The sequence below is a fragment of the Heterodontus francisci genome, chromosome 8 (genome assembly GCF_036365525.1).
Source record: "Heterodontus francisci isolate sHetFra1 chromosome 8, sHetFra1.hap1, whole genome shotgun sequence".
Taxonomy (NCBI): domain Eukaryota; kingdom Metazoa; phylum Chordata; class Chondrichthyes; order Heterodontiformes; family Heterodontidae; genus Heterodontus; species Heterodontus francisci.
The window spans coordinates 72,768,916-72,784,474 of NC_090378.1; the positions used below are offsets into that span (position 1 = coordinate 72,768,916).

At 44.4% G+C, this 15,559-nt stretch overlaps 1 protein-coding gene across 10 annotated transcripts in view; it reads left to right on the forward strand.

Annotated features, from left to right (window-relative positions):
- Positions 1 to 15,559, forward strand: part of dock7 (dedicator of cytokinesis 7) — a 210,683-nt gene that overhangs the window by 13,955 nt on the left and 181,169 nt on the right. For all 10 annotated transcript variants that reach the window (XM_068037333.1, XM_068037334.1, XM_068037336.1 and 7 more), the window contains exons 3-5: positions 5,972 to 6,147; positions 14,019 to 14,087; positions 14,184 to 14,313. In XM_068037333.1, coding sequence (XP_067893434.1) covers positions 5,972 to 6,147; positions 14,019 to 14,087; positions 14,184 to 14,313 — 375 coding nt within the window. The remainder of the gene's footprint in view (positions 1 to 5,971; positions 6,148 to 14,018; positions 14,088 to 14,183; positions 14,314 to 15,559) is intronic.

Here is a 15,559-nt window from a genome sequence, read left to right on the forward strand (position 1 = left end):
TCTCTAGCAGAGCAAGACTACACCTTCTTCTGGCAGGGCAGGGATCCTGAAGAACCAAGACAGCATGGAGTGGGCTTCGCCATCAGAAACTCCTTGCTCAGCATGATAGAGCCTCCCTCAAATGGCTCGGAACGCATACTGTCCATCCGACTGCTCACCACCTCTGGTCCAGTACACCTACTGAGCATCTATGCTCCAACACTCTGCTCCCCACCTGAAGCGAAAGACCAGTTCTACGAGCAACTCCATAACATCATTAGCAACATCCCCAACACCGAACACCTATTCCTGCTGGGGGACTTTAATGCCAGGGTTGGGGCCGACCATGACTCATGGCCCTCCTGCCTTGGGCGCTATGGCGTTGGAAGGATGAATGAGAACGGGCAGAGACTGCTTGAGTTGTGTACCTATCATAACCTCTGCATCACCAACTCGTTCTTTCACACTAAACTCTGTCACCAGGTTTCATGGAGGCACCCAAGATCGCGTCGTTGGCACCAGCTAGACCTCATTGTCACAAGGCGAGCCGCCTTAAACAGTGTTCAAATCACACGCAGCTTCCACAGTGCGGACTGCGACACCGACCACTCCCTGGTGTGCAGCAAGGTTAGACTCAGACCAAAGAAGTTGCATCATTCCAAGCAGAAGGGCCACCCGCGCATCAACACTAGCAGAATTTCTCACCCACAGCTGTTACAAAAATTTCTAAATTCACTTGTAACAGCCCTTCAAAACACTCCCACAGGGGATGCTGAGACCAAGTGGGCCCACATCAGAGACGCCATCTATGAGTCAGCTTTGACCACCTATGGCAAAAGTGCGAAGAGAAATGCAGACTGGTTTCAATTTCATAATGAAGAGCTGGAACCTGTCAAAGCCGCTAAGCGCATTGCACTGTTGAACTACAAGAAAGCCCCCAGCGATTTAACATCCGCAGCACTTAAAGCAGCCAGAAGCACTGCACAAAGAACAGCCAGGCGCTACGCAAAGGACTACTGGCAACACCTATGCAGTCATATTCAGCTGGCCTCAGACACCGGAAACATCAGAGGAATGTATGATGGCATGAAGAGAGCTCTTGGGCCAACCAGCAAGAAGATCGCCCCCCCTCAAATCTAAATCAGGGGACATAATCACTGACCAACGCAAACAAATGGACCGCTGGGTTGAGCACTACCTGGAACTGTACTCCAGGGAGAATGCTGTCACTGAGACTGCCCTCAATGCAGCCCAGCTTCTACCAGTCATGGATGAGCTGGACATACAGCCAACCAAATCAGAACTCAGTGATGCCATTGATTCTCTAGCCAGCGGAAAAGCCCCTGGGAAGGACAGCATTACCCCTGAAATAATCAAGAGTGCCAAGCCTGCTGTACTCTCAGCACTACATGAACTGCTATGCCTGTGCTGGGACGAGGGAGCTGTACCCCAGGACATGCGCGATGCCAATATCATCACCCTCTATAAAAACAAAGGTGACCGCGGTGACTGCAACAACTACCATGGAATCTCCCTGCTCAGCATAGTGGGGAAAGTCTTTGCTCGAGTCGCTCTGAACAGGCTCCAGAAGCTGGCCGAGCGCGTCTACCCTGAGGCACAGTGTGGCTTTCGTGCAGAGAGATCGACCGTTGACGTGCTGTTCTCCCTTCGTCAGATACAGGAGAAATGCCGCGAACAACAGATGCCCCTCGACATTGCTTTCATTGATCTCACCAAAGCCTTTGACCTCGTCAGCAGACGTGGTCTCTTCAGACTACTAGAAAAGATTGAATGCCCACCAAAGCTGCTAAGTATCATCACCTCATTCCATGACAATATGAAAGGCACAATTCAACATGGTGGCTCCTCATCAGAGCCCTTTCCGATCCTGAGTGGCGTGAAACAGGGCTGTGTTCTCGCACCCACACTTTTTGGGATTTTCTTCTCCCTGCTGCTTTCACATGCGTTCAAGTCCTCTGAAGAAGGAATTTTCCTCCACACAAGATCAGGGGGCAGGTTGTTCAACCTTGCCCGTCTAAGAGCGAAGTCCAAAGTACGGAAAGTCCTCATCAGGGAACTCCTCTTTGCTGACGATGCTGCTTTAACATCTCACACTGAAGAGTGCCTGCAGAGTCTCATCGACAGGTTTGCGGCTGCCTGCAATGAATTTGACCAAACCATCAGCCTCAAGAAAACGAACATCATGGGGCAGGATGTCAGAAATGCTCCATCCATCAATATTGGCGACCACGCTCTGGAAGTGGTTCAAGAGTTCACCTACCTAGGCTCAACTATCACCAGTAACCTGTCTCTAGATGCAGAAATCAACAAGCGCATGGGAAAGGCTTCCACTGCTATGTCCAGACTGGCCAAGAGAGTGTGGGAAAATGGCGCACTGACACGGAACACAAAAATCCGAGTGTATCAGGCCTGTGTCCTCAGTACCTTGCTCTGTGGCAGCGAGGCCTGGACAACGTATGTCAGCCAAGAGCGACGTCTCAATTCGTTCCATCTTCACTGCCTCCGGAGAATACTTGGCACAGGTGGCAGGACCGTATCTCCAACACAGAAGTCCTCGAGGCGGCCAACATCCCCAGCTTATACACACTACTGAGTCGGTGGCGCTTGAGATGGCTTGGCCATGCGAGCCGCATGGAAGATGGCAGGATCCCCAAAGACACATTGTACAGCGAGCTCGCCACTGGTATCAGACCCACCGGCCGTCCATGTCTCCGCTTTAAAGACGTCTGCAAACGCGACATGAAATCCTGTGACATTGATCACAAGTCGTGGGAGTCAGTTGCCAGCGTTCGCCAGAGCTGGCGGGCAGCCATAAAGACGGAGCTAAAATGTGGCGAGTCGAAGAGACTTAGTAGTTGGCAGGAAAAAAGACAGAGGCGCAAGGGGAGAGCCAACTGTGCAACAGCCTCGACAAACAAATTTCTCTGCAGCACCTGTGGAAGAGCCTGTCACTCTAGAATTGGCCTTTATAGCCACTCCAGGCGCTGCTTCACAAACCACTGACCACCTCCAGGCGCGTATCCATTGTCTCTCGAGATAAGGAGGCCCATAAGAAAAAGTGCAGATTGAAGTTACCCATAATTACTGTGTTACCCATGCTGCAAGCTTCTCTAATCTTTTGATTAATACCGTGCCCCACACTACCACTACTGTTTGGTAGCCTATAAACAACTCCTGCTAATGTTTGCTGTACCTTTCTGTTTCTTAGCTCCGCCCAAACAGATTCCACATTTTGTTCTTCTGATCTGAGATCTTCCCTTACTAATGTACTGATCGCGTCCCTTATTATCAGCACAACACCTCCTTTTCCTTTTTTCCTGTCATTCCTAAATGTCGAATATCCTTGAATATTCAGTTCCCAGTCTTGGTCACCCTGTAGCCACGTTTCCGTAATGGCCACTAGATCATACCCATTTACTTCTATTTGTGGCTTTAAATCATCTACCTTGTTGCGAATGCTGCGTGCATTCAGGTAGAGTGCCCTTAACCTTGTCTTCTTGACATTATTCTGCATTCTAAACCTAGTTGATGCTTGTCTTTGTTTTGCCTGCCTTTTAATGTCCCCTGAGGAACCATCGCTCTCACGAGCATCCAAAATGGAAATGCTAATTTTCTACTTACTTCCAATTTGAGCTACCCCTCAGCTTCCCATCCCCCTGCCAAGCTAGTTTAAACCCTCCCCAACAGCACTGGCAAATCTCCCTGCGAGGATATTAGTTCCGGTCCTGTTAAGGTGTAGCCTGTCCATCTTGTGCAGGTCCTACCTGCCCCACAACTGGATCCAATGCCTCAGAAATCTGATGCCCTCCTTCCTACACTAATTCTCCAGCCACGGGTTCAATCGATCAATCCTCCTATTCCTGTGCTTACTAGCACGCGGCACTGGGAGTAATCCTGAGATTACTGCTCTTGAGGTCCTGCTTTTTAATTTCCTTCCTAACTCCCAAAAATCTGCTTTCAGGACCTCATCCCATTTCCTACCTTTGTCATTAGTACCAATGTGAACCCCAACCTCTGGCTGTTCACCCTCCCCCAGAAGCATGTCCTGCAGCCGCTCCGTGACCTCCTTGACCTTGGCACCAGGGAAGCAACATACCATCCTGGAGTCACGTTTACTGCCGCAGAAACGCCTGTATGATCCCCTGACTATCGAATCCCCTATCACTATTACACTTCCACTCTTCTTCCTCCTCTCCTGTGCAGCTGAGCCACCAGTGGTGCCACAGACTTTGCTTTGGCTGCACTCCCCTGAGGAACCATCGCTCTCACCAGCATCCAAAATGGAAAACCAATTAGCAAGCAAGATAGACTCGGGGCTCCTGCACTGCCTGCCTGCTTCTCCTAGACTGCCGATCACCCATTCCCTCTCTGCCTGCATGCTGCTAACCTGTGGTGTGGCCACCTCCCTAAATGTGCTATCCACGTAGTCCTCTGCCTCACAGATGCACAACTGTGAATCCAGCCACCACTCGAGTTCTGAAACCCGGAGCTCAAGTTTTTGCAGATGTGTTGGTCTAGGACACATGGTGTGTCCATGACTTCCCACATATGGCAGGATGTACATTCCACTTGGCTGACCTGCCATACCATAACTTTAAAAACTATTTATTAAAATTGGAAGTAGAATAACTTACCAGTTACTCATCAATCAGCTTCTTCCCCTGTACCGAGCTACTGGAGGCTGAAAAAAGGTAGAAAAAGAAAGAAAGGAGCCCCTCTCTCACTGAACTCCCTCATGCACCAAACTCCCACTTTACACTCTGTGCACTCAAAGTAGCTCTCAGTGCAGACAAATTTATTTTCTCTCTTAATTTATAGTTCCCCTCCTTACTGAATACCCTCACTGACCAAACACCCTTCTTCACACTCTGTGCCCTCCAGCAGCACGCAATACAGATAAGGAGCACTGAGAGACCCCTGAATCTATGCTCCCTGTGAACAATGCTGTGTCAGCTCTGCTAGAGCTCAGAAACTAGTTTAATCTAGCTACCTAATTAACTGGCTACAGTTGCTCTCAAGAGAGCTTATGTATCCCTGTTTAAAACTAAGAAACCTAACTTACCTCTTAAACAGTAATTTCAGTTAATTGCTAAATGTAAACAAAACAAAAACTAGACTTCAGGGAGATTAACCCTTGAAATCCACTCACTTACAAAACTCCCTTATTCACACTCTGTGCCTTCTAAGCAGTAATCACACATCCCTGATTTTAATTGCTCCGCCGTTGGCGGACGTGCTTTCAATGCCTGGGCCCTGAGCTCTGGCATTCCCTTCCTCAACCTCTCTCTCCTCTTTTAATTCACTCCTTAAAACCTACCTCTTTGACCCAGCTTTTGGTCACCTCTCCTCATATCTCCTTATGTGGCTCAGGTCAAATTTTGTTTGATAACTCTTTTGTGAAGTGCCTTGGGAGGATTTACTATCTTAAAGGTGCCATATAGTTGCAAGTTATTGTTGTCACAGCATTATGAAATCAACTCTCCTTAAGCCAGTTTTCTGCAGTGCTCTCCTGAAGGTGTTGACTCATGCTAGGGTACGATTCCACAGGTATTTTGCCCAGATGTCCATTCTTCATGTGAGCATGAGCAGTGAAATGTCGCAAATTAATTGACTATGAAGGCATTGCACCTGAGTCTGATCATGTCCTCATTTGATCAACAGATTTTTGTTTGGTCAGGGTATCAAGGGATATGGAGCAAAAGCCAATAAATGAACATGAGGTACTGATCAGCCATGATCTAATTGAATAGTGGAACAGGCTCGAGGGGCTGAATGGCAAACTCTTGCTATGATCAGAGCATTTGCCATCTGAACCCTGGGCCTTGTAGGAATTGATTAAATGTTATGCATTTGGGGAAGGACTTTTGATGTCATTCTAGGTCTTGCAATCAAAAGGAATTGTGCAAGGAATTAATTTAATTTAAGGTGGACAGATTTTGGACAATAAACTCTGAAAATGTGTGAATTCCAGGTTCCACTAACTGAGGCGGTGGATCCAGTGGACTTTGAGGATTATGTGTTAATGCACCCTCCTATAATTGATCCAGGTCCCTTAAGGGACTTACTGGAATTCCCACCAGATGACATTGAAGTTATCTACAGCCCCAGAGAATGCCGAACACTAGTGCAAGCTGTCCCTGAAGAAAGGTAAGAAATTCTTTCCTAACTATGCAAACCGAAGCAGTTAGATCAGATGCCGTCTTAAGTGTTAAAATAAAAATTAAAACAATAAGGGTTAGATATGCACAGCAGGTCAGCCAGCACATGAAAGACAAAGCTAGATTATATGGAGGGTCCTATTTGAAACTATAAATGCTGCAGATGTTGATGAATATGTTCTGCATTTCCAGTATTTCATGTTTTATTTCAACCTTTCAGTATTGCTGTTTTATTTTTCTATTTCTACAGTTTAGTTAGGGAGAAGGCTGAGTTACAAGTAATTTACTTTGTCAAGCTGAACTTGGATCTTTTTGCTCATTGCACGCCAATCTGAAGAATTTATTGGCAGAATATAAAATCATCAGCCCAATGTGTAACTACAGTAAAAAAGACAGACAAATGAATTACTGGGTGTATTAACAGAAATAGTGTAACCAGTTATTAGAAGAAATTGGTAAGGAAATTGCACGTGTCAGAATTTTCCATGACTCACTAGCTTCAGGAATTGTGGCTTTGGATTGGAAAATTATAAAAGTCACTTGATTATTTAAGGAGGTAGAGAGAAACCAGGTAACTACAGATCTGGCAGTTTAACATCAGTTGTGGGGAAGTTACTGCAATCTGTCATCAGAGACAGATTGATTGAGCACTTGGACAAGTATGAGCTAATCAGACATTTGTAAAGGTAGGTTATGTCTGAATAATCTAGAAAAGAAAGAAAGACTTGCATTTCTATAGTGCTTTTCACAACCTCAGGATATCCCAAAGTGCTTTTGAAATATTGTCACTGTTGTAATGTAGGAAGTGCAGTAGCTAATTTTCGCACATCAAGCTCCTACAATCATCAATGTGATAAAGACCAGATAATTTTTTTCAGTAATGTTGATTGAGGGATAAATATTGGCCTATACATTGGGGATAACTCCCCTGCACTTCTTCAAAATAGTGCCACGGATCTTTTACGTCCACCTGAGAGAGGAGAAGGAGCCTTGGTTTAACTTCTCATCCAGAGGACATCATCTCCGACAGTGTAGCAATCCCTCAGTACTGCATTGAAGTATCAGTCTAGATTTTTGTGCTCAACTTTCTGGAGTGGGACGTGAACCAACAACCTTCTGAGCTATGGCCAACACTCATCTAGTTGAATATTTTGATGAGGGCATTGATGTGGTGGATAGGGAGTGTCAATGGATGCTGTCCATATGGACTTCCAGAAGATATTTGATAAGGTTCCGCACAAGTGACTATTAACAAAAACGAAAGCGCACAGAATTGGAGTCAAACTTATGATATGTGTTGACAATTGGTTGGCAGGTAGGAGAGAGAGAGTAGGGATAAAGGAAATGTTTCCTGATTGGTGGGGTATGACAAAAGGTGTTCCATAGGGATCTGTACTGGGGCCTCAGCTTGTTATCATGTATTAATGACTCTGATGAAGGAATAGAGAGTTAGGTGTCCAGGTTTGCAGATGACACTAAGTTAGGAGGTGTGGTTGTTGTATAGATAGAGAAGGAAGTTATGAAGGGAAATAGACAGACAGGTCCAGATCTTGCTGTCGCTGTGTAGCTAACTGCATCTGGCATTCACTAGACTTACCCTGAGGTTTTTAAATTTTTTCCATTTGCTGAAAGTGTGAACTGATAACTGCACAATGAGGGACCTGAGTGGAAAGGGCAAACAACTGTATCTTCTTAACCAATCAGATTGATGGATTGTGAAATTAACAGTGCAAGAACTGAGAAGGAAGTATACATTATAGTGGGTGAATTCAATGTCAAATCAGATACAAAAAGAGAAATTAAGGGCTGGATTTTATGCTGGAGGCAGGACTCCCAGCGCCTTCCCCCCCCACCGGAGCGTCTTTTTAAATCAAAGTTTCAGGAGCCAGGATCTCTGTCCCTTTAAAGACATGGACTCCGTCTCCATGGGCTGCTGGCTAATCAGAGGGCTGGCAGCTCAGCAGTATCAGCAGTGCCACTGGGAGTGGTCACTCAAACAATCAGTACCTCAAGGAAAGAAACTCTACATTTGTAATAATTAATATTGAGTCCCAGAGAGGTTAATTGATAGTAAATAACACCTGTCATGTCGTTAAAAGTGTACTTACACTTGAAATGGCAAGACTTTAAATTTCTGTGCTGAGCTTAATTTGTATTTACCATACAAATATAGCAACTTCATGCCATTCAACAATATCAACTTGTAGTTATATACTACCTTTAACATAATAAAATGTTTCAAGGCACTTCACTAGAGTGTTATAGAGCAAAATTTGACTCCAGGGCAGCACCAGGCGATATTTGGGCCAAAAACTTGGTCAAAGAGGTAGGTGTTAAGGAGCGTCTTAAAAGAGGAAGCAAAGGGAGAAAGGCGGAAATGTTTAGGAGGGGTATTCCAGAGCTTAGAGCTAGGCCGCTAAAGGCACAGCCATCAATGGTAGAGCAATTAAAACCAGGGATGCTCAAGAGGCCAGAATTAGAGGAGTGCAGTTATCTTGGGATGTGGGGCTGGAGGAGATTACAGAGATAGGGAGGGGGCGAGGCCATGGAGGGATTAGAAAACAAGGGTGAGAATTTTAAAATCGAGACATTATTTGACCAGGAGCCAGTGTAGGTCATGAGCACAAGGGTGATAGGGGAATGGGACTTTGTGTGGGTAAGGGCTCAGAGTTTTGTATGACCTCAAGTTTAAGGAGGGTGCAATGCAGGCGGTCAGCCAGGAGTGCAATGGAATTGTCAAGTCTGGACATAACAAAGGCATGGATGAGTGTTTTGGCAGCAGATGAGCTGAGGCAGGGGTGTAGTCGGGTGATGTTACAGAGGTGGAAATAGGCGGTTTTAGTGATGACATGGGTATGTGGTTGGAAGCGTATTGCGGGGTCAAATATGACACCAAGTATGCGGACAGACAGGCTTAATCTCAGTCAGTTGCCAGGGAGGGGGATGGTGTTGGTGGCTAGGGAATGGAGTTTGTGGAAGGGACTGAAGACTATGGCTTCAGTCTTCCCAAAATTTAATTAGATGGAATTTTTTCTCAACCAGTACTGGTTCTCAGACCAGCAGTCTTATAATTTAACAACAGTGGCGGCGCAAGAGAGGTGGTGGGGAGCTGGAGCTGGGTTTTGTTAACGTACATGTGAAAACTAATGCTTTCTTTTCGGATGATGCTGCCAAGGGGCAGCGTGTAGATGAGAAGTAGGAGGGGGCCAAGGATAGATCCTTGGGGGATTAAATGGAACGGAGCGGGAGTGGGAAGAGAAGTAATTGCAAGCGATGTTGTACTATGATTAGATAGGTAAGAATGGTACCAGGCAAGTGCAGTCCATCCAGTTGAGCGACAGTGGAGAGGCATTGGAGGAGGATGGTGTGGTCAACTGTGTCAAAGGCTGCAGATGATGCATTTCAAATGTGAGCTAGACAGCGAGATGCCATTTTTCGCAAAGCAGTGCAATTCCGGCAGGAACCTTTGGATATTGGCATTTAACTACGCATTTTCTTTTGCCTGAATTTTCTGTACCACTTATGCATAAATAATGGCAAGTGCCATTAGCCTCACAATTATTTTGACAGCAAAATTTGACCCATTAAGTGAGTGGGCAAAGCTATGACAAATGGAATTCAATGTGAGGAACTGTGAGATCATCCACTTTGGATCTGAAAAAGAGAAATTAAAATATTTTCTGATTAGAGAAAGACTAGGACTTGTGGAGGAGCAATGGGATTTAGGCGTCCCTATATATAATCAGTAAAATCTAGTGCAAAGGAACAAAATGTAATCAAAAAGGCTATTTATCTCACAGGTTGGAATTCAAAAATGAGAAAGTGTTGCTTCTGTTGTACAGAGCCTTGGCCAGACCCCATCAAATTTGATTTATTGCTTTGAAGGATTCAAAAACCAATGAACAGATGTTAAAAATCAAGAGTAAAAGAAGGGAAGTCAGATGGAACTTTATTGTTTACACAAAAAGATGTTGGTTTCTCCTCTTAATTCAAAGTTAAGTTAAATTGTTTGCTAATTTTTAATTTTTAGCACTAAATTTCCTCTTTGTGTTGCTTAATTCCAATTAATGGCCAATTCAAATTCTTTAGTTGAAAAAAATGACCTTGAATTATCAGTAGTCTGCAATCGAGTTGTTGAATAGGTTATTATGCAAGGCCTATTGATGCAGCCAACATGTGTGGATGCAAGAAGCAATTGGATACGTTCATGCAGGGAGAAAGGATGGGCAGAGATGGTGAGAAGGCAGATAGATGAAGTTAATCTATTTAAAAAAGGGATGGTCTTGCTCGGCTAAATGGCATTTTTTCCCTAATCATTTTGGTTATTAAAACAAACAAGTTGGATCATGTGATATATACAGAAATAGATGTGCTTTATATTTAAGTTCTTGAAATTGTGTTGTATGATTTTGGATTCAAGGTGAATGTTCTAAATATTAATCTGTGGAAGGGGACAAAATATCTATTTTGTTTAGAGTCCATATTAGTGGGATTATGTTGCCCACAAATAGCTGTAAACATTTTACAAAACAACAACTTAATTTGTACAACACCTTTAATATTTTTAAACATTTCAAGGTACTTCACACTGTCAAAGAGGGAGGTTCTTAAGGGCATCTTTGAAGGTGGAACGAGATGTAGCAAGGCAGAGAGGTTTAGATGAAGAGTTTCACAGTGTAGGGGTGCAATGATGGCAGGCCATGTTACTGTATACAGCATGAATTATATTTGTGAAGATGCTAACGATGTGTGGAATTTGTGGGGGTGTGGTACAAAAGGTGAAGTCACATGGGATCAGAGGTGAGCTGGCAAGATGGATACAGAACTGGCTCGATCATAGAAGTCAGAGGGTAGCAGTGGAAGGGTGCTTTTCTGAATGGAGGGCTGTGACTAGTGGTGTTCCGCAGGGATAAGTGCTGGGACCTTTGCTGTTTGTAGTATATATAAATGATTTGGAGGAAAATGTAGCTGGTCTGATTAGTAAGTTTGTGGACAACACAAATGTTGGTGGTGTTGCGGATAGTGATGAGGATTGTCAGAGGATACAGCAGGATATAGATCGGTTGGAGACTTGGGTGGAGAAATGGCAGATGGAGTTTAATCCGGACAAATGTGAGGTAATGCATTTTGGAAGGTCTAATGCAGGTGGGACATATACAGTAAATGGCAGAACCCTTAGGAGTATTGACAGGCAGAGAGATCTGGGCGTACAGGTCCACAGGTCACTGAAAGTGGCAACGCAGGTGGATAAGGTAGTCAAGAAGGCATACGGCATGCTTGCCTTCATCGGTCGGGGCATAGAGTATAAAAATTGGCAAGTCATGCTGCAGCTGTACAGAACTTTAGTTAGGCCACACCTAGAATATTGCGTGCAATTCTGGTCGCCACACTACCAGAAGGACATGTCGGCTTTGGAGAGGGTACAGAAGAGGTTTACCAGGATGTTGCCTGGTCTGGAGGGCATTAGCTATGAGGAGAGATTGGATAAACACGGATTGTTTTCACTGGAACGACGGAGGTGGAGGGGCGACATGATAGAGGTTTACAAAGTTATGAGTGGCATGGACAGAGTGGATAGTCAGAAGCTTTTTCCCAGGGTGGAAGAGTCAGTTACTAGGGGACATAGGTTTAAAGTGAGAGGGGCAAAGTTTAGAGGGGATGTGCGAGGCAAGTTCTTTACACAGAGGGTGGTGAGTGCCTGGAACTTGCTGCCGGGGGAGGTGGTGGAAGAAGGTACGATAGCGACGTTTAAGAGGCAACTTGACAAATACATGAATAGGATGGGAATAGAGGGATACGGTCCCCGGAAGTGCAGAAGGTTTTAGTTTAGGCAGGCATCAAGATCAGCGCAGGCTTGGAGGGCCGAATGGCCTGTTCCTGTGCTGTACTGTTCTTTGTAGGTTAGCACACTATCCTTTTAACACTAGGACTGGGGTTTGAACCCAACCAATGGGATGAAAGTCATTTCTGTGTGATTGCTGCATATACAATGAATTTGGCAAATTAACCCAGTTCTTAATGTGTCTGGTTAACACTGCAAAAATACCCTTAATTTGGCAGTCTGGCGTGGAGAAGTCCGAAGGATGGCTTTTGTGGAAAAGGGAAATTTCTCAGGTGTATTAGGCAATGCTGACATGAAGTTGGGAGTAAGGGAAATGTTGGGTCTTTCGTCTTGGCTTGCTATATTATCTCAGTGTAAAGTCTGCTTTCAAAGTATTACAAAAAGCAAAATGCTGTGAATGCTGTAAATCTGAAATATAAACCGAAAATGCTGGAGTTACTCAGGAGGTCAGGCAGCATCTGTAGAGAGACTGTTTCTGTCTCCACAGATGCTGCCTGACCTTCTGAGTCTTTCCAATATCTGCTGTTTATATTTCGCTTCCAGGTTATCTGACAAGTAGTTTGAAAGAAAATGAGGGAGGTTTGAGAAAAGCCAGTTAGTATATGTATGGCTAGTAAGTGTATGATATGTAAAATCAAATCATGGAATTTTACTCCCTAAAAGAGGGCCATTCAGCTTATTGTACTTATGCCATCACTTTTCAAGAACTATTCACTTAGTTGAATTCCGCCGTTCTATTGCTATACCCTTTAAAATTTTTCTTTTCAAATATTTATCCACCTCCTTTTTTAAAGCAATTGTGGATTTTGCTTCCATCTCTGTTTCTGGCAGGACAAGCCATGTTTTAATAACCCTCCATGAAAAAAATCTCTTAATTTCTCCCTTCATTCTTTTAGTGTTGATCTTAAGTTTATCTCCTGACTCACCAATCAGTGGAAATATTTCCTCTCAATTTACCTGATTTTAAAAAACCCTAATAATTTGAACACCCCTAACACATTGCCTTTTAACCTTCTCTGCTGTAATAAAAAGAAGTACCAGTTTCTCTATTGTGTCCTCATAACCAAAGCCTCTCATCTCAGGTACCATCCTAGTGTATTTCTTCTCTACGCTATCCATGGCATTGACATCCTTCCCAAAGTGAGTTCTCCAAAATCGGGCACAATATAGGGCTGGATTTTACCTTAGGCAGACGGGAATTCGCCAACGACGTGAAAGTCGGTGGTGAACCTGCTTCCGCCTAGCCTGGGGATCTGTCCCGTATTTTACGGGTCCCCAGACTTTAATTGTCCCGAGGCAGGGCTTCCATCCACTTGAGGGAGGAGGTCCCGCCTCAGTGAGCTGCCGGCCAATTGGACCTAGAGAGTGGATAAGTTGTGCATGCCTCACCAGGGGGATCGGTCGTGCCCTGGTGAGGCTAGGGTGGTCGTTTGGGGGGAGGGGGGGGAACGTCTTGAGTCCTGGGGGTGGGATGGGAGGCGGGGGTGACCCTCAATCAGGCACCCCGTGCCCGACTGCCATGCACCCCCCCGGAGTGCGGAAAGCCCGGCAGCTATTGCTGGGCAGCCTTTCATGTCCCCAGCATGCCTGCTTGCCACAGGTAAAATACCCATGGAGGCGGGCGAGGACCCTTAAGTGGACGTTAAGTTGCCACTTAAGGGCCTTGATTGGCCACGGGCGGGCGGGCTGTTCCCCCCGCCCGACTGCCGTAAAGTCGACTGGAGGCAGGAGCGGGGTGGGTAGACCTCCTGGAGTCTCCTGCTCAATGTTACGCCGCCCCACGCCACCAACTGGTCCGCTGGGGTGACATAAAATTCAGCCCATGCTTCAGAATTATGGAGGAATTTCCATGGAATATCCTTTCCACTTCAATACACAGTGGTAGCACTTTAAGGGAACTGGTCAAATAGCAATTATCTTTCATCAATGAAATGTTTTAAAATGGTCCTTATTTGTTCAAAGCCACTTTGTCCACTCATCATTTTTATAATTAATGACATTTGTGTTCTTACTTTTAGTGATGTGGACCCTCATGTCAGGGACTGTGTAAAAACCTACACTGAGGACTGGGCTATCGTGAATCGAAAGTAGGTGTTGAGTTGTATATTCTTTTTACTTAATTTCAGTTTATGTACTTAGCGAAGTTTAACTGTGTTGCAATTTTTAAAAATTCATATAACCAGGTATCATAAACTCAGCACAGGATTTAATCCCAACACACTTGACAAACAGAAGGAAAGGCAGAAGGGTTTACCGAAACAGATCTTTGAGTCGGATGAAATCCCAGACATCAACAGTTACCAGGATGATCAGGTAAAGTACTTTGTTGACCATATTTACAAAGCAAAAATTAAATAAAATATCCGGGGTGAGTTACAGGCTGGTATCAACATCACAAAAATAGATTATCTGGTCATTATCACATTGCTGTTTGTGGGAGCTTGCTGTGCGCAGGTTGACAGCTGCAATTTCTACTTTACAACAGTACATCTCATAAGTACTTAATTGGTTATAAAGCACTTTGGGCCATCCTGAAATTGTGAAAGGTGCTATATAAATGCAAGTCATTCTTTCTATCTAATCAGGGGGCTGCTGTGGCTTATTTGTATAGAGTAATCAATACCCAGGAGTAAGATACAGACTGTTATCTGTTTGAAGTTCAATGATATAAAATAAGAACTTAATATGAGAATGTTATACAGTGCATCGTCAAGTATTTCAAATGTCTCAAAGTGCTTCGTGCACAATAAATTGCTGGAATTATACTCACTTACTGACACAAATGAGGCATCCATCCTACAGAGGTCCAACAAACAGCAATGATATGAATGTCCAGTTGAGATATTTGTTCTGTAAGAAAAGATGGATCAATAATAAGCACTAGCAAAATGTCCTGCAGAAGAATCCTAATCCCAGAGGTAATTTAGCAAAGTTGCAGAAAATTCACCCCACTTGCCATCTCAACTATTCGACCCTCAACTGTTTTCTGTTTCTAATTGCCAACTATTATGGATTCAGCAAATTTAGACATTTTGCTAACAATGGTCTTCCCCCAAATTTAGAGACACAAACTCAGGTTTGTAGGCTGCTTGATTAAACACAAGTTGAGATGCACAAGGTAGTATCGTAAATCAGATAGCAACCTTTCACCTCTGGATCTCAGTTCAAATGAAGCCCATATTGTTGAGATGAAAGTTTCCTTTGTCTGCTGGCTGCAGTGGTCTTACAGCAAATGGCTTTGAGGCAGTTTCAATCAAGGTTTTGCTAGGCCCAGCACTACCTTTTAACTTGGCAGTACTTGACACTGATTTGGCGATCTCAGTCAAAAAGTTACAAGACATCTGGGAAGTAGAAGACTTCACACTGCTGCTTTAGGATGTGCCTTTTTGAGGTTAGGGTGAAAAATATTGTTAGAATAGACCAGAGTGAGCATTGCAACAGGTAGAATATTGTACATACAGCCTTTGTGGTACTGTAGTAACCTACTAGAAACAGCAAGCAACACAAGCCTATTGCACTTCTGTTGCAGGGACATTATTCATCCAAGTTCATACTCCAT